The 26,300-nt window shown below is 46.3% G+C and overlaps 2 protein-coding genes across 3 annotated transcripts in view; one reads left to right on the forward strand and one right to left on the reverse strand.

Moving 5' to 3' along the window:
- QRSL1 (glutaminyl-tRNA amidotransferase subunit QRSL1) overlaps positions 1–4,380 on the reverse strand; it is a 522,490-nt gene extending 518,110 nt beyond the window's left edge. The window contains exon 1 of the mRNA XM_069606574.1: positions 4,221–4,380. Within this exon, the coding sequence (XP_069462675.1) occupies positions 4,221–4,244 (24 nt within the window). The 5' untranslated portion in view covers positions 4,245–4,380. The remainder of the gene's footprint in view (positions 1–4,220) is intronic.
- Positions 4,381–4,463: 83 nt separating this feature from the next.
- RTN4IP1 (reticulon 4 interacting protein 1) overlaps positions 4,464–26,300 on the forward strand; it is a 485,006-nt gene continuing 463,169 nt past the window's right edge. The window contains exons 1-2 of one of the 2 annotated variants that reach the window (XM_069606576.1): positions 4,524–4,724; positions 8,518–8,745. The gene's annotated coding sequence lies outside the window, so the exon portion shown is untranslated. Of the gene's footprint in view, positions 4,725–8,517; positions 8,746–26,300 lie in introns of both variants that reach the window. The other variant, XM_069606575.1, reaches the window with a different exon arrangement.

Genomic DNA, 26,300 nt, shown 5'->3' on the forward strand with positions numbered 1-26,300 from the left:
AAATTGATCTGTTGTTGGTCTGCCTGTATTGTGAATTTGATAGTTGTGTGGCAACTATTCAGGCCAGTCAGAAAATCCTCCAGAGATTCTCGTTTTCCAGTCCAGACAAAGATAATATCATCTATATACCTGTGCCAATAAGAAATCTGTGGTTTGAAAGGATTTCTTTCTTTGAGGTTAAACTCGTCTTCAAAGGCTGCCATGAAGAGAGTTGCTAGGCTTGGAGCAAAGGCAGCTCCCATGGCTGTACCTCGTGTCTGTAAATAATATTGGAAGAGGTTTTTCTTTAAGGCAATAGCCATCAGGTTTACAATGAATTCAGCAGGAACTCTTTGTTGCGTAGCTCCATGAGTGAGGGATTCCCTGATCTCATCTATGGCTTCTTCTTGGGGGATGTTTGTATATAGGGATGCAAAATCAATTGTTATTAAGAAGTTGTTGGCTGAGTCGATTGCCAACCCCTCAAACAATTTAATCATAGCCATACTATCTCTGAGATATGTCACTGTGTTTCTGCTAATGGGCTACTGAAAAATGTTCACAAATTTACAAAGTGGTTCAAGTATCAAGCCACAGCCTGATACTATAGGTCTATGTGGAGGCAAAACAGGGTTTTTATGGATGTTCGGTAAAGCATAAAACACAGGGGTTCAATGTTCCCGAGTTATTGAGGTATTCAAACTCTTCCTTAGAGATCCATCCCCTGTCCGCCCCAAGATGGGTAGTTTCCAGGATCTCCTGTTGGATTTCTAAAGACGGATCCTTTTGGAGTAACCTATAACTTTCCTGATCCTGTAGAAGATCCATTAGCATTGAGATGTATTGTTCAATTTTAAAAACCACTATTCCTCCTCCTTCATCAACCCTTTTGGCACTTACCAATTCACTCACATTCCGGTCAGGTTGTCTTCATCCGCTTTGGCGTTTCAAAGGATGATGGACTCACTGCTGCGCAATATAGGTAACGTATCTTATTTTCAAGACAACATCCTTATCTATGCTGAAGATGCAGAGACTCATGATATGGTCCCGAGGAAGGTACTTTTGAGAAGTCAGGAGGCAGAAGTACATTTGATATACGAAAAGTGCAACATCCAAACGAGTGAGATGAAATATCTGTGGTATAAAATATCACAGGAGGTTATCAGTCCAAAGAAGAATTTCCTATAAGACATTGTTAAAGCGTCTGCCCTAACAGCAAAATAAAGAGCTATGGTCCGTTCTAGGGCTGGCAGAGTACTATGCAAAATATATACCCCAGTACTCAGAAAGCACATCCCTGTTGAGAGGACTCCTGAAGAAAAGAGAGGAATAGGACTGGTGACAGGGACAAAAAGATGCATTTGAGGAAGTGAGAAAGAGAAAAGTAAATACCCTGTGCTTGAAACCATTCAACCCGCTAAGGGAAACCTACATAACCACTGATGCTAGTGCATATGGACTAGGAGCCACTCTGACTCAAATGAAAGGTGACACGTAGCACGTAGTGGCATTTGCATCTAAAGCACAGTCTGAAGCAACAAAAAAACATTTCACGGTAGAGAAAGAAACGCTAGCCTGAGCAGTGGAGTATTTCAGGACATATGTGTGGGGCACGAGGTTCCATTTGGTCACAAACCATGAACCACTGATTCAAACGTTGAGCCCCGGAGGTCCGAAGACATCCATTCCTAGGCTGGCGCACACAGCAGCCAAACTCCAAGTATATTCCTATGAGATAATGCACATAGCTGGGTGGAAGAATTCACAAGTGGACTGCATGTCCCATCTACCAGAATGCAGAGGGACGGCAACCACATTTCTGCAGGATGAATGTGTGGTGGCAACGGTGGGTGATTTTAAAAAGCAGTGAATTCTTGCAAGTAACTGAATTGGTCCAAAATGGGTGGTCCAGTGAAAGAGACATTGCTGAAGGTTTGAAGCCATACTAGAAAGTAAGCAACAAGGTTTACGAAGCTGACGGGTTGCTAATGAGAGGGAATCAAGTGATACTGCCCTTAGGGATGAGAAAAGTGATTCTGTGCAGGGCCCTCATTTGGGGGGGTAATATGACCAGATGAAAGTGTGTGAGTCATACTGGTGGCCCTGCATGGATCAATACATCAGAGTAATTATGGAAAGATGCCATGAATGCATCAAGAGTGATAAGAGACTCAAAGTATAGCAACACTGTTAATCCTCACTGAGATGGGGTGTGGCACAAGATCAGGCTTCATTTCATTGGACTGCTCGAGGCAATGTCAGCCGACCACAAGTATGGAGTGGTAATGATAGAGTAGCTATCCAAGTGGGTAGAGGCAGAATGTGTGTCCAACATCACCACAGCCACAGTCATAGAAGTGTTAAATGCAGTCTTTCAGAGGTAAGGTATGCCGAAAGAAATAGTTACCGACAACGAGATCCAGCTAGTATCAAAAGAAAGGAAAACATTTTTTGCAATCCCATAATTTCAAACAAATAAAAACAAGTGTCTACCATTGGTAGAACGGACCAATATGTTTATTAAAAGGTGCCCTACAACTGACTGTGGCTTTGGGTATGGAACCCTACAAAACGGTTAAAGAAGCAGTAGCGGATCATTGTCTCACCCACAATGCCACCACTAACGTGTCTCCCTTTCACATGTGGAGAGGGAGTAAGGCCGCCTCAACTCTGGTACCCAAAGTGAGGCACAATGACACTGTCAACATGAAGGGAGTGGTGTGGAGAATTCAAAAGAGCAAAGACCAAATGAACTCATGGAATGACACCCGCAGAACAGTCCAGAGGACTGAGGTAATTGAAGGCGACATGGTGGATATAAAGTTGCCACACACGTCTCAAAAGTGGTGCGAAAAGGCACTTGTTGTGTGTGGACCCAAGATGGTAAAAAGTGGAACATAGAAAGAGTTGCGTTATTCAGAAGATGGCTGCTGGAATTAAGATAAGTGTCCATGAGAGAACAAGAGACACAGGAGCAAGAAGCCTAAATGAAACAGGAGCGTGCAAGGGGAGAGAACAGACCAGAGGAGATTCAAGAGGCGGATAGAAAAGGAGACATCATGAGTGATGTGAGAAACTTGCAAGGCGAATGGGACATGTCGATACCAGCCAGAGAGAGTTCAGAAGGAGCAGAGTCAACATTATCAAGACCATCACTGAATAATAATTGTCCCCAATGTGAGAGGTAGAGACCAGTTAAGTATAAGGACTTGTGATGGGCTAGTAGCAAGCTGCTCGACAAAAGGAGGTATGTGAGGACATACTCTCGCAAGACACAGCACCAGTCATAACCTTGCAAGAGGGACAGTGCACATGCGTGAACCCCATGTGAGCGAGAAAAAATGAGAGAGCAGCTGGTTTAGCAAGAGGGTGCACCTCCACACTCCTCGAGGCTAAAGGCCTAATCCATAGTCCAACTTACAGCACAGTATCATTTATCCAGGAACATATATTACATGTGTAGCAATGAAGGAAATGCCTGCTGTATTTATTTAAATCATGTGGAGTATTAAACACATTACCTAAAATATTGTGTGAAGTGTTGTATGAAGCCATAATAACCTATTTGTATTTATTATATTTTATATAGCGCCTTAAACCAAGGCGCTTTACATAAAACAACATGAATACATTAGAAACATAAGTACAAGTCATGAATCAAATAATCAAGAACAGGATGCAGCACAATTTGCCGAGATCATTAGAACAGATAAAAACCTGGGTGGGGGGGGGGAGCAAGGGGGAAGTAGAAATGAGAGGTTAGAAAGGAGGATGAAGGTGGGATTTTGAGGAGGAGCGGAAAGAAGAATATGAGGAGATGGAGGGGATAGGCGCTAGGGAGTTCCAGTGTAGAGGGGCAAGGAGCTGGAAGGATCGGAAGCGGAAAGGGGCACAAGGTTGGGGTGGGACAGTGAGTGGGAAGATGTCAGCAGAACGGAGGGGGCGAGAGGGAGAGTAGAAGAGAGGAGGGAAGAGGGAAGGTATACCTTTACACATTAATTCAGCCAACCCTTCTCTGTTGAAATGCATTAGATCATCAGGTGAGCTCGTGGAAAGGAGGGAGCAAGTAAGCATCCCTGCAGAAAAGTGGTCATTTTTGTTTACAAAATGATGAGGGATAACTGTTCCCCGACTACTGTATGTAACACATATGGAATTATCTGGCTTTCTAAGCATCAATGCCGCCTGGAAAGCTTTGTTATTGTAGGATCTTGCTTCCTACATGTTTCTACACTTACCTCTCTGAGCGTCAAACCTAGCATGCTTGCCACTGCTGTACGCCCTAAAACGCACCACTACAACACAGGCGGAACGGCTGCAGAGACAGTTTTCACCAGGAAGCAAGAAGGTACCGGCGACTCACATGGGCGCTGCCATCTTGGCCGCAAAACGAACAGTATCAGAAACGGCAGCTACGATTGGTCGACTCTTTACACTACTTATGGATACGTCTTTCCTATTGGCCTGTGGTGGGTGACGTTTCACGAGTGAAAGGTCACAGGAGTGTAATTGTTGTAGGACAGACAGTGCACACGAAAATTATACAGCCAAGCAACACTTATAAAAGACATACACTAACTGTAAAGGCAGCACCTCGTTAACGACAGATACAGGCTGTGCATTATCCTTCCGGACAGCGCCTGAGTGGACAGAGGGCTCCTTGCGTTTTCTGTCGCCTGTTTATAGAGTACTGCGACTGATGGTACAACTTTAAGCTCCACTCCAGAAACCTTATACTCCTGGTAAACTTTTCAAGTACATAATATTTGTGTTGCGCCTGCACGCTTTATTCACAATATGTTTCCCATTTTGGCTTATTTTAACGTTTAACATATTTTCTGTGCTGTATGCAATATCACTGACTTCACTGTCAGGCTTACGGATAAAGAAAAGACTGGAGAGACGATTGTTTAAGCAGTGGGAAAGCGAGAAAAGTAACTAGTGGCACTATGGCTGCATCGAAAAGGAGGGGGGTGGGAGGTGGGGAAGTGGAAGGACAGGCGTGACCTTTGATTTGCAATCTTCTTTGGCTTTTGTTTCATTGTGACTAGAACTTGCCTGGAATAATAAGCACTGTTAATAGCAACAGTTTGGGCTTTTGTGTGGGCATGTGAAAGGCACTTACCAGACACTGCCGTAGTGGTATTAACCGGCCATTGATGGTAGCCAGTGAGAAAATGGTGGAAGTACCTGGGCATCTAATAGTAGTGCCAGGGAAATGCATAATACTTATACACAAGCCAAAACTGTTGACTTTGCAGATGCTTGTTTTTAACTGGACTTCAATGGAGGCAATGCATAGTGCTTATACATCTACTGGCTGAAGGTAGACCTGGTAGAGACATTTTTATCATAACGTGTTTACAGCTCCAGTTAAGTCATTAACTCTAATTAGACTGCTTTGGAAAAAAACCCTGCCAGGCACTTCGAGTGCTAAATTTGATGGTGAGGTGCGATTAAAGCAAGCTTATAGAGTTCCCATGAGGGATAGGGTTTTGGGTGCGGAGGGGCAGGAACTGCTTGGGAATGGTCATAGGGATTTGTATGGCCATGGGCAGTCAATGGGTGGGCAAATAACCAAACAGCACTAACAAGCTTTGTATCCCGCCTCATTTGCCATTTCTCCCTATTTGTACGCACATGCAAAATGTGTGCTTATAGTTGGTGCAAGCCACAAATAGTTCAAACTAAAAAAGTCCCTAGAATTGTCCTCAGCAGAAATATCAAAACAATATATGCACAAAATAATTTGTGGGAGCATTGTTTGAGAGACCGAGGAACGTGGATGTAGAAGCGCTCAACTCCAGGCGGGTCTGCTGATCCGGACTGGATTATGCCATCCAGAAGCTGCTTGTGGCGTCCCCATAGGAAGCCCGATGGTGGAGGATATTGTTTCAATTCTGATTTAGGTCAACTTTAGGGACGATCCTCAACTGTCAAGGGCTTCAGCGAGATCACAGTGCCCCACTGATTTGTACAATGGGTAGAGCGAGGCAAGATGGCCACAGGGCCTCAGAGAACAAAGAATAAATAACACTGCCCCTCACCGCCTCTGCCCGGGTTGGTATCCCATCCTCGTTGCCACTGTTACAAGGCTCCAGTTTCATCTGGCACCCTTTGAGTCCACAGCCGTGTCACGATCCATGCCCCTGATCCCCTCCGGTATAACAGCCCCCTGGCAGCAGTGGGGCTAAAGCCCTTCACACTGGCCCCAAGGGCCTTAAAACTCCATCAGAAACATACATGGAGTCAGTCCTGGCGCCTTTGGCGCCAGGCTCATTATCAGGAATAAAGCAATACCAGTTTTGGACCTTAATCCAACATGGAGGCCTATTACACAGCTCAGTTCTTTAGAACCAAGCCATGCGGTCTAGTGTTTTGGGTGTGGCTGGGCCTGGAACTGATTGGCTTGGAAATACTTTACATGGGCTATTTAAACCACACCCAAAACACACAACATGCTTCGCGTTATTCTGCACTCCTGCAGCGTAACGCTCACCGTGTCCTGCTCCTGCTCATCTGCTTCTCCGTCGGCCCGATCCAGAAGCCCTAGATCTGGATTCCATTTATAACCTGGAAGAACAAGAACAGCATTAGCGAGCAAGAAAACTTACTTGTGAAGTAACCGGTCTTGAATCCATCCTGCGCTTCGCTTACCTCGCCCATCTCCGGAGTTCACCGCAACCTGCAAGGGAGAAGAAACAAGGTCAGCATTAACAAAGCACTTACCTGGGCAAGCAGCGCTTCGATCGCTCATCACTCCGGAACATCACCGCAACCCGTACAAAGAGAAGAGAACACAAGTTAGCAATTAACACCAATAAACAGCGCAGCGCTCCGCGCATCAATAACTCATCGTGGCCTTCGCCATCGGTGCGGCAACTCCGAGGTTTCAACCATCCTGGTGAAAACAAAAAGAGACATTGTTAGGGAACAGCGTAGTGGAGCAAGATGCCGAGAAGACAGAGAAAACAGAGGGAAAGAAAGAGACAGAATAAAGACGGAAAAGACATTATAACTCACCTGGAAGACAGCAAGCAGAGTCAAGAGTCACAGCCAGTCTGGACCCGACATAAAGGCTCAGGGACCAGTGAAGCAACTAGGTCCACGGAACGCCCACACCAACCACGTGCCCCTTTACAGAGACGCAGGACGGAGAGTTCAATGCACAAAAACCTAAGGTGAGCGAGGGGATTTGGACCAGAGGGAGGTGGGAGTCCACCCATCACAGAACCAGTATCTTAACCCTCCATTCTCCTGTTATAGGAGCTACCCAACGTCTGGCACATAACCAAGCATAGATGGGTCCGGGATAGCGCTTAGACCTCCATCCAGTATTGCGTGGTGCCCCGTGGATACCAGGTGAGCATAACAGCCGCACACAGACACACACTGGACACGTGTGTACGGTTCGGGCTCCCCGGTCGCTCTGCTGCGGCCTGGAACGCCCCCTTTACTTATATCACATGCGGCAGAGTGCCGTCACTCCGCCACGTGTGTACGCCGTTAAAGGGGCAGCCACCACACTGAACAAGGGGAGGCTCCTGAAGGTTTACGGCCAACTCCTGGATGGAACTTCGAGATGGGGAGATTTTCTGGTTGTCATACAGCCGATTGGAAAAATGTGATGGATTGGTGAAGGGAGCGCAATGACTTGGCAGACTGGGTGAGCAAGGACGGTTTGATTGTGTGGAATCCTGTGGCCTAGTTGGGTGGTATGACGTCCTTTGTCCTGCTTGCCCATGGTTAAGAAGTGGGCAACTCTATTTACGCAAGGGGGGATCTCCTTCAAGAAACCCTCTTCACCACAGCAGAAACAGGACATGCCTATGATTGATCACCCTCAACACACAGACAGATCAGGCAGTGTTGGAGGCAATAACAGCTTTGTGCACCTCATTAGAATCTAAAGTGGATGAGGTGCAGATTGATGTACCACTACTATGGCAGGATCTACGTACGTTATTAGACACAGTGACTGAACATGGTCGTACCATTGTGGATGTGTCATTGACTACCTTCTTCCTACAGACCCAGTCTAAGGATCTTCAAGATTGTGTGAAGTATTTGGGACTTTGGGTGGAAGACGCAGAATGTTGGGCCAGGAGAAATAACAGTATCATAGGGCTGCCAGTGGGGGATGAGAGAAATAACGGCACAGAATATGTGGAGAGTATGTGTCTACAAGTGGTTGGCCATGGTAAACTGTTGCAGGGATTTGTTATGAAAAGAGCACTCAGAGCTCTGGTGAGGAGGCTACCGCCGGGTGCACCCCCAAGAGCGATTATTGCCAAAATCATGAACTATAAGGATAAAGAAATAATCCTTTGATTTGCGAGGGAAGGTGGAAGTATATATGGAGGTGGCAAACAAGTGATGGTATTTCCTGATTATACCTGGCAAGTACAATCCCAATGCAGAGCCTATGAAAGGATGAAAGTTGTGCTCCGTGGGGTGCAAATTCTGTATATGCTCCTGTTTCCGGCTAAACTTAAGGTGATGCACAACGAGATATTGTTATTTCTTTATACCCAGGAGAGGTCTTGGCATGGCTGAAGCGATGGGAACTGGCAAACAATCTGGAGACTGGCTCAAAGAAATTTGGTGAAGGAGATCTCCGGAAGCAAAATCGACGGGTTACACTTTCGGACCCTGCCAAGAACAAAACTACGTGGGCCTTCTTGGAGAGGCAAAAATAGAACACACACCGGGTATTGCTAGCCGATAACCCTGTGCTGCACTCCTATTGGGACGCAGTCCCAGGTATGTTAACAGCCAATAGTGAGGAGGGATCTCCCCGTGTACAGGAGGTCACAACACCACTATGGTATATTTCGTTTTCTCAATTGTGTAACATATAATAATACTTTACTACTCTCTTTAATTTATTGTTGCGACAAATCAATAAAGATAATGTCCATCTAAACTAGTGCAATCAAGAGCCACCAAGACCGCACATTATGTTGGTAGACAGTAATGATGTTTATATGAGCAAAAGTCAAAGTAAAAGTAAACAGGTAGACAGTGATCACTCTCACTGTAAAAACCTCAGTGTGTACAGTATGAATCAGTATTGTTCCATCATACATGAATTCAATTCAATACAGGTTAGATGAATCGGAGCCGTATTGTCGTACACTCTGAATGCATATTCAATTGTAATAAAGCACAGAACAAAATAAGACATTCAAAATGTAGACATTCAAAATGTGATAACATGTAATACAGTGTGTACATCAGCATGAGCAGTACATTCTCTTCTGCTCTATGTAATATCCTAAACACTCCTAATGGTGCCAACGCGTTTCGGATTACGATGAACCCATCTTCAGGGCAGGTTGTGTATAGTTTCAAAAGATTGTAGGGAGTTTTCCTAAAGACAACAGAGATAAACTAATTAGCTAAAGAGTATAAACCAGTGCTTGATGAAGGTAAGTACCAGTTGGAATCACTAAACTTATAGTCTTAGTGACAGCGAAAAAGCCCCAACCTGCATGGAGAACCAAAATGAAATGTCTCAGTTCGCTAGTCTGCTGATTATCATACTAATGAAGGTCCATATTGTACGTGTGATGTCACTTACCCGGTCCAGAGGCTAGTGCATCGCCCCGGGTCTGAGAAAGCTGCTAGTGGGTCAATCACGAGGGATGCGCACGGTAGTGGTCAGTAGTGGAGATGAGGATCTACATTAGGGAATGACATAGATCAAGGTAGAAATCAGTGTCAGCTATACATACAAAATGTCACCAGCAAAACAATTATGCCTGATTAAGATATGATTCCCAACAGTTCTTAGAGGCAGAGCAGGGAACATGTCCGCGCTGCCCGTAACTAAAAGGCTTTAATGTCCATGTACTAAATGGAGAAAACGAGCAGGGAGCCGAAGTGTACAGAACCCAAACCCGAGCCCATAACGAAGTGCTCTGGAGCTACTCGCGAATGGCAGAAACGTTCCCCTGACCGTGACAATATCGCTAAATATTGGTGCATCCATGTCCATACGCGAGCCTGCGCTGGCATAGACATACCTGTCGTTTGTTCAGCAGAACGCAGTCTGCGAGACGCCCGTCAGCTAGACGCGCGTCTCACGACTGCACGTTGTTATGTTATCATGGTGGCAGCGCGCATGCGCACTACCCGTGGTCCACCATATTGGTGTGGACGTCCCAAAAATCGGGTGCTCATCGCCAAATTATGCAACATGGGTCTGTGTGCCTATGTTAGAATCAACCACAGCCCAAACCCCAGAACCCTAGATATAATGTCCGTGTTGCTAACAGTGTGATTCAGCTTGAATGCGAATACTCAATGTTGTCGAGCGTGCAGTGAACACGAGAATTCATAATTGCCTATCCAGTAAATCATCAGGTGCCCCATAAGGCAACTTTAAGGGAACATCAGGTATTTGCATATACATGTGTGGTGAAAGAATTAATGAAAAAGTGCCTAAATCCAGTGTGGTTGAAAACACTCAACGTAACTAGTGTGTCAAGGTCAGAGTCAGAAGAGCGCATGACTGGCCACGGACAGATTGAGAGAGGCGAAATACGAAAATAAAGGCAGCTCGAAAGTACTGTAGTATGATGGCAGGAGGCCGCAGGAGAAAAGAAATTGAATACAAATACTTGAAGGCTCCTGATTTATATTTGTATCGTGTTGTTTGTAAAATGATGTGTTTGGAGTTTATGGGTGGGATGAATGGGTACTTAGGTGTTGTTTGATGAGACTTTATGAGATGGAATAGGTTAATCGGACAGGTCATTGGGCAGTGAATAAGCGATGCCCCATCGGTAACTGCCTATGCCCTAGAGGTGCCCTGATATCTTGTGCTTGTACTATCTAGGACCACTTGTGCATACTTTGCTGCCTACCGGTGAGAAGGCCTGATGTTAGGCACCTCAAAGAATTGGAGTCACCCACCACCCCTCCGGTGTCCTGCAATAAAAATGCACCCTGGTGTGCAAACATCCAAAAGGATCTACTAGATAAAATTGCACTACTACAAGCAAAAATAGAAACCAAAAAAACTCATCCTTGCTTCCAAAGCCAAATCTAGCAAGCACCATTCCCCCTCTCCCAAGGCCTGCAACCTATTTGAGTTCTCATCATTCACCATTGAAGAGGTAGGAGCCATAATAACTGGCCTTAAACCCTCCAAATGTCAAGGAGACATATGCGCAGCCTCCATCATTAAGGAGGGCGCCAAGGAGTTTGCTCTCTTCATTACATCCTTTATCAATACTTCCTTCGCCTCATGTTCTGTCCCTAAAAATCTCAAAGACGCCTGGGTCATGCCCCTAATCAAAAAACCCACCCCTGACCACAACATCCCAACAAACTATAGATCAACCACTACCGTACCGTTTCTATAAAAAATATTGGATAAAGTAGCCTATATCCAAATACAAAACCACCTCAAAACAAATAACCTGCTAGGCCTCCGGCAATCAGGATTCAGGCCAAGACATGGCACTGAGACGGCCCTCTTGGATTTAAAAATCCAGATGGATTAAGCCAAAGACAATGGTAACCCTGCTCCTACTACTTGACTTGTCAGCTGCTTTCGATTTAGTGGGCCACAGTATTCTAACAACCCACCTAGTCACTTCAGCCTCATTTTCACCTAAAGCAGCTGAGCGGATCCAATCGTTCCTCTCTGATAGAACCAAGAAGGGTCTTCTCTGCTACAGCATCAGCAGCTCCCTCTCCAATTACATGCAAAGGCTCATGCGTCACCTAGATGACATGGACGTCTCCTATACTAACTATGCGGACGACACGCACATTCTCATCACTCTCTCGAGATCGTACGAGAAAGATTCCGCTGCTTAAACGAAATATACCTCAAAATCCAAGATTGGATGGCCAAGCACAGTCTTTGTCTCAATGATGACAAAATCGAGCTTCTACTTATCAGCTCAAGGCAACGCCTCAACAAGCTAGACCCTCAATACACTTCATTTAATACTGATGGAAATAACATTGTAGTGTCCAATGATGCTAAAACGCTCGCAGTGTACCTCGATTCCAACCTCTCCCTCTCCAGACAAGTAAACGCAACAGCGTCTTCAATGGCCTATACCTCTAAATTAATAAATTCATGCAGAACCTTTTTATCTGCCACCAGCTGTATCATGTTGGCTAGAGCTCTTATACTCTCCAAACTCGACTATTGCAACACCCTGTATTTAGGCACCAGCAAACAAAACCTTCACTAGCTTCAACTACTGCAAAATAATGCCCTCAGAGTGGCACTAAACATACCGCGGACCAACCACACCTCACAGGCCAGACACAACATATCAAATGGCTCCCCATAAAAGACAGAATTACCTTCAGAACCCTTATGATCACACACCAATACCTTTCTAACACGGCCCCCAAATACCTGGCCAATAAATTCTCCAGAAAAATATCTGCTAGACCAACGAGAGCTAACTACACACACTGCCTCAACATCCCCACGTTTAAGCTGCAATACTCATGTGGCTCCAGCTTCCCAGTGCTGGCAGCTAAAACCTGCAGCGCCGTGCCCCCTACTCTAAGAGATGAATCTTCTTTTCCGGCCTTCCGATGCAAAGTTAAATCCTGGCTCTTCTCACTGATCCCACAATGAGTGAACTCTTCATATATTATGTGCATTGTATTTACTTGACTGCTTTTGTTTAGTTGAAATTGTCAGAAGAAAAACAATCAATCAACCTTGCAAATTATAAATCTGTATCTGTATATATGTTAGAACACTGCCTGTTCATGTAATCTAAATGCCATAATTGTAACAACTGCTGTCCACTAAGTTAAGTGCCTAGATACCTCCGGGTTCAGTGCGCTATGTAAGCAAATAAACTAAACTAAACCTGTGCCGCAGGTGGGCAGGGTAGCACATGAGTCTTGAGACTTTGGGACACCTGAATGGGCGTTTGCCATTACGTTTTTGTTGGGGTATTAAAAAAAAAATGTTTTGCATAGGTGTTCTGTTACACCTTCTGTTTACCGTAAAGAGGACGTGGAGACCGAGGGATCCCACGGGGGGATTTCATATTATTGGCTGGGCGATGCATCAGAAGAGTAAAGGGGATTTAAAAAAATTGTATATGCTGTGGATAAGTTTGGATGGACCCTTGACTATGGGAGTGCGTTGGACTAAACTCTTACATTGGAATGACGTTACTGGTTAAGTTCAGGACTTGGAATGTAAGGGGCTTGAACAATTTTGCCAAAAGATGCAGTGTGGGCAATTTCTAAAGGAGCATGGGGTGGGTATAGCATTCCTTCAGGAGACACATCTGCTCCAGAATAACGGTGACAAAATAAGACAGAAATGGGGGGTGGGGCAGTGGTTCCTCCTATTTTACATATGCTAGGGGTGTTTGAGTATGCACGTCGAAGGAGATCCCCCTTCTAGGTCGCCAAGATATACACAGACCCATAAGGGAGGTACCTCATAGTATATGACAAGTTGGTGTTCAGGAAATGTGTCTGATTAACTCCTACGCCCCCAGTGTGGATAATGGGTGACTTCTTCCCTATGCTGTTGACCAAATGTGCGACATACAGAAAAGCAATCTGGCTTTGGGGCAGTGACTCTTAACTGTACGCTGGACCACGTTCTGAACTGGTCGTCTGATCTGACTCATAGTTCTAGGGCGCCTCAATCGTTATGTGAGTCTTTGGAGAATTGGGGTGGAGGTTGGAACATCAATATACTTTAGGATTTTCCTTTTATCACATCCGCATCGGACATATACGAAATTGGGCCATTTATTTGTAGGTAAAGATCACATTGATATCTGTGTGGGTATGAAATATGTGAGGAGAACATTGTCTGACCATTCACCCCTGATAATATGGCTATATTTTCCAGTTTATAGGAATAGAATAACCACATGTGGATTATGATCGACAAGTTGCACATCAATGGAGCCACATTGATAGAATTAGCACTGTTAACCTGCTTGTTGGGTTGATTCCTAGGGGCAAGAACAGGAAACGGTTGAATAAAATTATAAACCTAGCCACGGTCTTGGCTTAGAGGCGTATAGCGACGTTCTGGTTCAATTTCGAATGGCCCCAATCTGCCAGACTGGTGTGAAGACTTGACAAAATGGGTTTGCACAGAACTGGTTGTTCTAACCTGATGAGAAATTATGTATAAGAATGTAAACCGGACTAATAGAACGAAGTGGGCAATATTACTGGAGGGCCTGCTGTACCCCTCGGTTGTTAGACCACCCCTCTAGTTACCGTGTTAGTAGGTATTAGGATATTGCAAATGTGACAACGGGCACATTAGCACATTTACCTGTTGCTCAGGAAGGTTACCCAGTGGTGATGACAGGTACGGTTTGTAGTTCGATAATAGAGGCATAACGGGAAGGGAGTGGGAGAGGGGTGGGCAGTTTTAAGGGGCAGTTTATGGTTTCTAGCATGTTATATATGCATAGTGATGTGTCAGATGTTTATGGGAAATGTTAATAAATATATTTACGCAGTGGGCCTGTACCATGACCCGGCTTGCTTGGACCCCTTTCTGCTTAGCCACACGTTTGCTGTCTAATCTCGCTGCCTCCACCTGTTTGCTCCTTGAACTCAATATACCACTTCAAGCTGTCCAACACAATCTTCACCTTCCAGTGCCCTCTGTACAGAGATCTTTCCTTCTCATCCTCCTGACTCTTGAAGCCTTCCTCTACTTCTGTAGTCCTGCACCACTTGTAACTTGAACACTGCTGTGTAGAATACCTGTGCACTGTCTGTCTGCTGCACTCTGATGTTTAGCCAAAAATCGATTCTTGACCTGCACACTGTTGTTTTTAGCTGCATTCAAGTGTCTAGCCGAAATTCGAATGCCTCTAAACCTGTGCATTGTTTGTTTGTCTGGGTTCTTAAAACTCCTCTACCTTTGTGCGCATTTTGCTTAAAGTACCACCTCCACCTGTACCTGTCTGGCTGCCAGGACACCTGCTGAGCCTACTCGTGCACCATGCAGTTCCCCTCTCTGTCTCCCCCGTCATTCTTAAGGTACTCTCCATCTCCCTTATCTATTCTGATGGCTACTCTATCACTTACCCTAGCTCTCTCACAAAGTCTCCTGGTCTCTAACCCAGGCATACCTATTGCTGACATCTACGTCAATGCTACTTCCAGGCAGACTATTACCGAAATCCTCTTTACTGTCCTCTCCTCAGACCTGTGCACTCATCACCCGGTCTCCACTCTCTCCCCTTTTTCTTCTTCACCCATTAATGGTGGCACTAGATGGGAAGTACTCTTGGCATACGTCTCATCCTATAGGTGCATCATTAATGTCTGTCACAATGGCACCATCATGGCCCAAGGTTCTCAACCTCCTCTCTTCCTCCTTGACCGTTGCCTGCCCTCTCTCATTAACGTCCTCCCTTTTCCTGCTACTCCTCCTACTTCCTCTCCACCACCACTGACGGGAATACCACGCCCCTGTACTCTGCCAGAAAACTTTCAAATATGGTAATAAGCTTCCCCTAGCTACCCTGAATGCTCATCCTGCTGTCAAACACTCCTCTTACATCTGTCTCCTTGTTGAAGACTAGACTTTGACCTTAATGTCCTCACCCTTCCTGAGAAATGGTTCAATGCCAGCTCTGTCACTGCTCTTGACACTCTCCTTCCTGAGGGCTACAAAATACTCTCCAAACCCACACCTGACAGGCCCAGAGGTGAAGGGGCCCTGATTTTCCCATAGTGGGTCCCTGCCTCTATCATAAATACTCAATCCTACTCCTCTTTTAAATGCCTCACCTGTAGGCTCGGGGTCACGCCTACTCTCTCACCCTCGCTACCTTCTACACACCCCCTGGCCCCATTTCTCTCTTCCTGTCTGAATGGGCGAACCTTGCCTCCTCCCTCTCAATGCCTTCCAAACTCCTCCTCCTTGGGGACTTCAACATCCACCTCGACTCCCTTGAATCAGCCACCTCACAGTTCAGTGTTCTTTCTCTTTCTCTTTCTCTCTCTCTCTCTCTCTCCTTCCTTTCAGTCCGACCCACTCAGCTGGACACACTCTGGATGCCCTTATCTCTGGAAACATCCTTATCTCTAACCCGGTCACCACCCCCTCTCCTGGTCTGACCGCTCTCTCCTCATCTCCCACTTGGGGCCCCTTGGCCCTCTATCGGAGCCACCGTCAGCACTGCCAGCCTCCTTTGCCATCATTCGACAGATGAAGCGGGTGTCAGTCGATGCTTTTGTTTCCACCTTCATCCTCCTCCCACCCCTGCCTCTGACTCACTCTCCGACTCTGTCCTCGCTAATTTGCACATCTCCATCTCTAACACCCTCAACGTCCTTGCCCCTGTCATGAAGATCTGCCTCCAACCGCAATGACTGGTATGACTCCGATCTAGCATCTCTCAAATATAAGTTCAGAGTTTCTGAAAGGAAGTGGCATACCTCGGTTTCATTTCCTGACAAACTGGCCTGTCGTCTGCTCCAAAGGCAATATCATTTCTCTATCCACTCCAAGAAGAGGGCCCACATCCAAGCTTGCATCTCTGGAGCCATTAACAACACGGCTTAACTCTTTCAAATGTGCAAGGAACTCACCAATCCCACTGCAGTCTCTACCCCTATCCTTCCTTCCCAGGCTCTCTGCACCACTTTGGCCCTCCATTTCACATCTAAAACTCATGACATCCTGTCCTCACTCTCCCCCACGCCCCTCTCCACTCCTGTTCCCCTGCCTCCCTTGGATCCCCTCCTTCCACCCCCACTCTCATCCCTCTGGCCCATAGCACTGGATGAGGTCTCTAAAGGTGTCCGCTGTATGAAGGTCTCCCCCAAACAGGTGCTCCCCTACCCTGACAGAACTATTAAGGACAACATCTCCTCTCTCGCCCAGGCTCTTGCCGACTTCTGTAGCCACTCATTCGCCACTGGCTCTTTCCTTCTATCCCTCAAGCACTCCCTGGCACACCCTCTCTTAAACAAGCTGTCTGCTGACTTATCCTGCCTGGCTGACTTATCCTGCCTGGCTATCACCCTACATCCACTACCCCCTTCCTGTGCAAGCTCTTGGAGAAGTTGGTCCTCCCCTAACTGATCCTGCACACTGAAATTGTTGGTTGCCTCCATGACCATCCATCTGGATTTTGGGCATCCAGAGGCACGGAAACTGCTCTCCTGAACACCTGTGAAGATTTGCTCACAAATCTTGACTCTAACTCTCCTGTTGTTCTCATTATCCTCGGTCTCCCCTCTGCCTTTGAAATTGGTCAACCATTCTATCCTCATAAAACGGCCCCATGATAGCCTCGGCATCACGGACCGAGCACTGGAATGGCTGACCTCTTTCCTCACGAACCGCCCTTCCCAGTTGTAACTGGGCCCTTTCTCATCCACCACCACACTCTCTACCTGCGGTGTGCCCCAGGGCTCTATCCTACTGCAGTGGCTCTTCAATATCTCCCCCTCTTGCTCACCTGATCTCCTCCTTCTCTCCTAATTTCCAATGTAATGCTGATGACACACAGCTTTCCTTGAAACTTCCCTCCACTACCTACTCTCTCATCCCTGACTGCCTGACCGCAATCCCGGCATGCTGTGCAGCTAACGATCTCTGGCTTAATGCTGGTAAGACAGAGATCCTTTTCATTGGGACACCTGAGCCCTGTATTCCTTCTACCCTATGGCTGCCCTCCTTGGGCCCTCTGTCCTCACCTTGCCTCTTACTTTATCTCTAAAACCCAGGACATCTTGTCCACCCTCTCCTCCGCCCCTTTCCTCTCCCCCCTCCTTCTCCGCCTGCTGACCATCCTTCAGAGCCCCCCCCCACTGTCTTTCTCTTCCTTTCCTCTTTTCTCCCCTGATGAGGTCGCTAGACAAGTCCGATCTATGAAAGCCTCATCAAAACAGGTTCATACCTGTTCCTCTAAAACCATTAAGGACCACATTGATACCCTCGTTCTGGCCCTTGCCAACTTCTGCAACCTCTCCTTTGCCTCTGGATCTTTCCCCTCCCCTTTGAAGCATTCCCTTGTGCATCCTCTCCTTAAGAAACCCACAGCTGATCCTTCTTATCTGGCTAACTAGCGCCAATTTGCATTACTCCCTTTTTGGGTAAACTCCTGGAAAAGCTGCCCATCCCTCAGCATAACCTACATTCCATTTCTGTTGGTTCTCTCCATGATAACCAATCTGGATTCAGAGTGGCCAGAAGCACGGAAACTGCTCTCCTGAACATCCGTGAAGATTTGCTCTCCAACCTTGACTCTAACATTCCCTCTGTCCTCATCCTACTTGATTTCTCCTCTGCTTTAGACACGGTCAACCATACCACCCTGCTCAATCATCTCCATGACAAGCTGGGTATCACTGATTTGGCTCTGGCCTGGCTGACCTCTTTACTCTCTGATCGACCCTCCCAGGTACAACGTGGGTCCTTCCTATCTTCTAACTCCATTTCTACCGGTGGTGTTCCCCAGGAGTCTAAACTCTCGCCCTGGCTTTTCAACCAAAACCTGGCAACACTCGCCTACTGCATTTCCATTTTCTGCTTTAATTTTCAGTGCTATGCTGATGACACCCAACTCATTTTCAGGCTTCCTTCAGCCACCTCCTCTCCTTCCCTCATCTCTGATTGCCTAATCGCCATTCAAACTTGGTGCACCGCCAACAATCTCTGTCTAAATGCCAACAAGACTGAGATCCTCCTCACTGGTACACCTCACCATCCCTTTCCCTCAGCCTATGGCCGACCTCCCTTGGCCCTCTTCCTGCCCCTTCCTGCGAGACCAAGAACCATGGGGTTATCTTTGACTCCACACTTTCCTTCTCCTCATACATCTCTAACATCTCTAAAAAGTAAACTACTTACTGCACCTCCTCAACGGTACTCTGCCTTTTCTCTCTTTCCCTCAGGAGCCTACTGTCTCCCAAGCTCTGGTTCGCTCTAATTTGGTCTACTGTAACAGCCTCTTTCTAAATCTACCTGCCTCCACCCTCCGCCCTTTCCAACTAATCCAGGACTGCGAGACTTGTCATTGGCCTCAAGCCCTGGGATCGTATCTCTCCAGCTCTGAAATCCCTTCTTTGACTCCCTGTGGATGCAAGGATTACATTTAAAATCCTCTGCATTGTTCACAATGCTTTCTGGGGTATGGGTCCAAAATACCTTCAACTATCCCTCCGTAAATACCTCCCCTCTCGAGCCCTACGCTCCTCTACCTCCAACTCCCTCAGGATCAGTCGTTTTGCTAAGAAACGAGCTGGGGGTAGATCTCAGTCTTTGGCTGGGGACTCCCTTTGGAACAGCCTCCCTGCCACCTTGAAACTTTAGGCGAACCATCTTCGGTTCCGGAAGCACCTCCAAGACCTTCCTCTTTGCATCTGCCTTTGCCCCTCTTCTTCCCTGCTGAGTGGGTTTCTCTCTCTGCACCATGCACCTGGCCACCCTCTGTCCTTCGGGCCCAGGTACCTGCTCACCCTGCCACCCTCCTGCACTGCCTCCGGGCCACCCCTTGCACTGGGTTTTGTATCTGTACCCATAATGCCCCCACCCACTTCTCTTATGCACTTATCAGATATACCCTATCTGCTTAACCTAGCCCTTGCCACTTGCTGGCTGCACTACCACCTTTATTTATTTATTTAACTTATTTATTCTGTTTCTCTCCTCTGTTCCGCACTCTCTTCCTTCCATGCACTTGCGCGTTCTCAATGTCACTGAGCCTAATAAGATTGTTGTTTTTGTTCTACCCTGTTCCACTCCCTTTGCCTGGTCGCACTGTGAAACACTTGTGTACGCGTGCAATATAAATATCATTTCCTATCATATATCATACCTTCCTGTGAGGCCAGAAATCTCTGGGTCATCTTCAACTCCGCTGTCTCCTTCACCCCTCACATCTTGGACCTTGCTAAGAAGGCCCACTTCCAGCTTCACTTTCTTAGATGCATTCTCCCTTTCCTCACCTTCCCCCAGAAGCTCAATGTCTCCAGAGCTCTAGTCCTCTGTAGGCTGAACTACTGCAACAGCCTCTTCCTCATTCTCCCCCTTTCCTCCCTACGCCCGATTCAGCTAATCCAGAATAGGGCTGCAAAACTTCTCCTTGGGCTCACGCCCAGGGACCAAATCTCTCCAACCCGAAAATCTCTCCACTGGCTCCTGGTGGATGCAAGGATCAAAGTCAAGACCCTCTGCATCATTGACAATGCTTTCTGGGACCAGGGACCACACTATGTTCAACTTTCCCTCCCTAAATACTCCTCTTCTAGAGCCCTTTTCTCCTTTAACTCCAACTCTTTGCTTGTCAAACGCTTCTCCAAGCAGAGAGTGGGGAGCAGGTGTCTCTCTTTGGCTGGTGCCTCGCTTTGGATCAGCCTCCCTGCCCTTCTCAGACTTGAGCCAGACCGCCTTAATTTCCAAAAACTTCTAAAAACTCTGGCAAGGAAGGGAAAGGGGTATGGAAAAGCAATCACCCCACTGCCGTTGAGACTGGTGTCCTGGTCCTCATGAATCGTACAGGATACCAGGCCCTCTAACCAGTGGCCACCAGCACCCTCCACCCCACAGCACAGCCCCCTGTGGGCCCCCTTTCTGGCGGCTGTGCATTCCACCCTTGTGGTTCATATGCCTTAGCACTTAGCCTGAGGCCCCTCCTCCCTGGATCGCCTTGGCACTTCCCTCCCCGGGGCCCGCCAGCACTTGTCCGTTCCCCCCACCCATCCCTATCTCCTGCACTTCTCTCCACTGCACTTGCACTTCCTACAAGGCCTAGTAGGACCATGATTGTATATTTACTTTCTTGCCATTGTTATTTACTCCCCTTGTTCTCTCCCCACTTTGCCTTGTGGCGCATGGAAACACTATTCCCTTGTCTAGGCGCCTAACAAATGCTCAATAAATAATAAAATAAAATGAATGCATTGAAATCGTTGCTCCAGCTGTGCATCCAGATTAAACAAGATTCTATTTGATAAACCTCTCTTTAGAACATGTTATTAGTGGTAAATGTGAGTCATTATTTACACTGGCATTTGCAAAGACAATAGGTTTGGCTTTTATGTAGTCATTTACCAGGCACTGCCATAATGTTACTGCCTGGGCATAAAATGTCAACAGCTGGACAATGAAGTGATTGCCTAGGCATATGGTAGGAGTCTTTGGCATATGCCTATCTACTAGCTAGACACAATTGAAAACTTATCAATGCTTGTTTAAACAGGACCTCAATGCGAGGAACAGATATAAATCAAGTGGTTGAAGGCACTCTTCGTTTAGAAATTTTAATTACAATTGTAGCTTATTTTCAGCTATGATTAAGGCATTAACTCAGCCTGCTACTTTGAAATAACATTGGCAGTCCACAATTTGATGTTACTGGTAAATATACCCAGCTCAAATATATCCCAGGAGGCTGTGTTTTGGGCAGTTAGGAGCGTGTAGTGGGTGTGGATGGCTATAAGGATGAACATGATCATGGGCAGTCAATGGGTGGGTAATTAACCAAAAACCCCAAGCTATGTGTCTCTCCTCACAGGTCCACTCCCTTCTAGCTGTATTCCAGTGCAATAGTTTTGACTTCTAGTTGGTGTTAAAGATTCGACTTGGTGTCAAATTCATGAAGCCTCCTCTGCCAAAGTAGCCTCACATTTGCACGCTAGTATATCTCACAATTATCTCACCCCCTAACCCACGCCATCTCCATTATGCACAGCTCCAACCAGCCTTCCTGTCATGTCCAAGCCTTTTTTTCCATTCACCCCTTGTACTGTGGCCGGAATTACCGAGAACATCGTTAACATGAAACCCACCACCTGCAAGGGTGACTCCTGTCCTTCAAGGCTCCTGGTTAGCTGTCTTGATACTTTGTGTCCCCGGATTACCACACTTATCAATCAGTCATTTCTTGAGGGTCGGGTTCCCATGTATCTCAAAGAGGTCTGGACAGCCTTTATCCTCTTCTGCCTAAAACCTACTGTCCTATTACCAACGTTCCGTTCCTCATGAAGGTTATGGATCGGGTTGCACACTTAAAGTTACAGGGAAAAATACCATTCTGGTTCCGCGTCAGTCCGGTTTCCATGCATGACACGGCACAGAGACCGCCTTGCTCGACCTCAAGTCCAATATTTCTGCCTTATTTATCAAGGCCATCCTGCCCTCCTTATGTTGCTTGACCTGTCGACTGCCTTCGACCTGCTCGACCATGAATTGCTGGCGACCAGGTTGCAATCTTTGGTGGTCTGCTCAAGCACAGCCACAATGTCTTGCCTCTTTCCTGGGTCCCTGCAAAGCTAGGGTCGCATTGACGACGGATGCTCCTCTCCCATCCTACTCGCTCGCGGCGTTCCTCAGGGCTCCTTACTCTACCCCACATTGTTTAACATATACTTTCTTCCCCTTCTCAATCTTTGATGACCTGGGTGTGCGGTATACCAATTACGCCGATGACACCAAGGTCATCCTTGAACTATCAGGCTCTTACACTCAAGACCCTCAGGCTATCAACTCTATATATTCCACCATCCACGCCTGGATGATGGCAAACTCCATGGCCTTCAATGCCCAGAAGATAGAGATTCTTATCACTGCCTCGAGCCATATGCTGAAAAACCAGGCCCCGGAGTATACCAACTTAACCATCGCGAATACTACCATTTCTGTTGCCAAGAGCGTTAAAACATTGGGTGTCACACTTAACGCTGAACCTACTATGTGGCCGCACGTAGCTAAGACCGGTGTATCATGTGGCCATATTAATAAACTTCTTGGCCAGATGCGCCCCTTTCTGTCAACGAAAAATATGTCTATCTCAACCTCCGTGCTGGTCAATTCCCAGCTTGACATAGTCTTCTGGCCAGCACTGCCCAGTCTAATTTCGCCGCCCTACAGGTTACACAAAATGGTGCTGTTAGAGCAGTTCTAGTCATTCCCAGACGTCAGTCTTATCACTGAAGCAAGAGGACATTTGCACTGGCTGCCTGTGAGGCACAGTGTATCATATAAGATCCTGCCCTCACCTTTAAGTGCCTGACCCATATTGCAGCAGTCTATTTCACTGAGTGTTTGAAGCGTTATGTGCCCTTGTGCTCTCTTAGGTCACTAGACCAGGCTAAACTAAGTTAACCTAGATTCCGCCTGGCCAAATATCGGAAGACGAACTTTGATGTCCTGGCCCCTGCTACCTGGAATGCCACCCCCCTTGAACTGAAAAAGATTCTGTCTCTTGCGGAATTCAAGAATAAGTTGAAAACCTTGCAATTGGTTGGAGTTATCTGGGTCGGGAATCCCTACCTACCGCGCACCATTCTTTAGAACCGCTAGGTAAGTCAACCTGCAGCCTCACTCCTTGTTCGTCTGGGGACCAACTCCAGATCCCCAAATGGCTGAATGGTTAGTGGGATGACAAACTGCGGATCATGATGGGCGCTGGGGGGCTTCAATGGCCCAGGCATGTAGCGATTATGTTTAGATATAGGTTCATGGTCAGATCAGAACAATCTTCTTTGTGCTTAAAACTTATTGCTTTATTATTGCTTTTGCAGTTGAAAACCTTCCACTTCAATGCACTCCCTATCTAGATTCCTTTGCTTCTGTTCCTGATCACTTGTCCATTGTGTTGTCTGTTTTTTGTGCACCCTCAGGCCATCGTGCGATTTGGCACGTTACCAAAAATCAAAATAAATCCCAAAAAATCAAAATAAAGTGTCACCTATTAACCAAAACTAAAAATGTAATGAAATAAAACTCGAGAGCAGAAGAGCGCTGTACAGAGTGTGGGTAGCATGCATTTGGGCTGGCATCTTTTAGCAGTAGCTCATAGATGTGAGTTGAGGTCCGTGTGTCGCTATGTGCATTCTGTGGAATTAGTCCTTCGTCAGATGTTGTAGAAAAAACTGTAAGGACATTCCGAGCCTACACCGGGATAGAGTTCCAGAGGGTGGGTGCGTGACAAGTGAAGGACACTGGTGAGTCGCCAAAGAAAAGCAGAAGGTTTCATTTTTATGTGTGCTGTGGCAGCCTAAAGCTCACTTTCCAAATTCCCAAGCTGCATGGTGTGTTTAATGCAGTAACATTTGGTACTGATGGGAGAAAGATAGGATAACAATTACAATTTTAAAATCATTCTACCTCCTACGCTGACAAGTACATCACGATACAGAACCTGTCCACCACCGGTTACGCAATGGCACGTACACCATCTGAAGGTTTGTGTCTGCACTAAATTTCCCTAAACACCACAATAACCCACCTCAGATACACCAGCACAACTTCCCACTCTCCTTGAGCACCATTCAGACAGACCCACAGACAACCACACAAACAACATTGAATAACTGTTCATGACAAAGGGTTTCACTCATTCTCCTGTGGGGGCGATACTCTGGATGGCCCAAACAACTTCAGTAACTGGCAGCAACAGGGTAGGAAATCAGTTTTGGTTCTGCCTGGGGTAGTCCGCTATACTAGAATCTCGGCTGCACTGACTGGCTGACGAGACTGTATATCTGCCTGACAAATTAAGTGATTAGAGACTGAGTGAGTGCCACTCTAAAAATAATGCAATTCTAGGTGACTGCCTTGGAGGACACTAACATTTTTGTTTCTAAAATCATTAAATCTGCCCCCATTGTAAAGGTGAATTTTTCAAATAGTGACAACATGTACATTCCTATGGAAACATGTTAAGGAAAAGGAATATAATTGCAGTTTTATTTTCCACGTGCAGGATAGTAAACTATTGGACCCAAAATGCAAAATAATGCAAGCCCGTGAAATAGACTCAGTAATGGAGATTATGTTACAAAATTCCAGGTCGTTGTTATGCATGATGGTAAAAGTATTTGACTATGGACATAAAAGGAACTTTATTTTGCAAGTCAAGCTAGTAGGCATGCATATAAACACATTTCTAAAAGGTAGCTTTATTGCGTGTTTTGCTTTAGCTTTTAAAGATATGCAAGGTAACTGTGGCTCTCTGTCTTTCAATTGGAAATATGTCTCCTCACGCATGTGAATGGTTTTGTTGCTGATAACAAAAGAAATGTGTTAGTGAGGCTATTACGGTGCTGGCTGCAGAATGGTACAGAAGATCTGGGATTCCAGGGTACAGGCAGTTCTGGTGGATACTCACTGGTCAAGGAGTCATTGATTTATGTTCCTTCTGGAGTTGTCAGTGGAGCAAGTTTGTTTGATATATTGCAAGCCTCGTCCTGTGGCAGTGCAGAGACAGGGTCTTCCTACAGAGCAGGTAGCCCTGAGGCATCTGGAAATTGAGTAGCAGAACCTTCAGAACTCAGGCCTCACAGAACAGGAAGCCTTGCTATTGTGAGGATCCTGGTGGGTAGCTACCTTAAAGTCTTGTAGGAGGCATTGAGATATTGTCATGTCTTGGGACTCCAAGAGGAACATCCTTCCCCTAGTTTAAGAGGTTCAGGTAGCCATGCAGTTTCTCCAAGGCTGTTTTCCAGGAGCTTGACAGTCTCTACTCCTTGGGGCCAGAGGGAGGCAATCCAGGTCTTTGGTGAACCTTGAGAAAGGGTAGTAGAAGGTGAAGTTCTATTTAACTGCTTATTTAAGGGATTCCTCCTGATCAGGCTTTTGGCTCCTATTTATTTTGAATTCTTGTTATGCGCTGCACGCCCATGGGCCTCAGAGCGCAGAAGAGAGAAAAGGTTTGAACTGAGGATGAGCGGTTAGGCTACGTTAAAAAAAAATGGTCTTCACAGATTTCTTGAAGATGGTCAGCGAGGGAGATTCTTTGATGTTCTCCAGCAGCAAATAACATTTCCTGGGTGCCTGAATTTCAAAGCTTCTGCCACCAAATTTCTCCAAGCAGTAACGTGGTTGATTGAATGGGAGGGTATCACTGGATCTTAGAGACCAAATGGATTGTTTGGTGGATATTCTTTCCATGAGATATCGAGGGGCTACTCTGTGTTGGCACTTGAAAGTCAAAGATAAGATTTTGTGCCTAATTATTTGTTTTATCGGAAGCCAGTGAAGACCTTTCTGTATACAGAGATGTGTTCACGTTTAGAGAGTGCATAAATTACTCTGATGGCCCCATTTTGGGAAGTTTGCAGGCGCTGCAGATTAGCCTCCGAGGTCCCGGCAAGCAGGTTGTTGCAGTAGTTGAGGCAGGAATTGAGTAGTGCTGTTGCGAACAGTGATCTATTTTCGATGGAAAGATAGGGACACGCATGATGGATGGGTTTAATCACATGGCCACAGGAAGAGCGGACTTGTGAAGTGTGTTGTTTCATGGAGTGCTCCTGGTATTACCTATTGTATCTGCAGTTCTTCCATAAGTTCTTAAAATCTCATCCTTGCAATGTTA

The sequence above is a fragment of the Ambystoma mexicanum genome, chromosome 4p (genome assembly GCF_040938575.1).
Source record: "Ambystoma mexicanum isolate Mex_15411 chromosome 4p, UKY_AmexF1_1, whole genome shotgun sequence".
NCBI lineage: Eukaryota > Metazoa > Chordata > Amphibia > Caudata > Ambystomatidae > Ambystoma > Ambystoma mexicanum.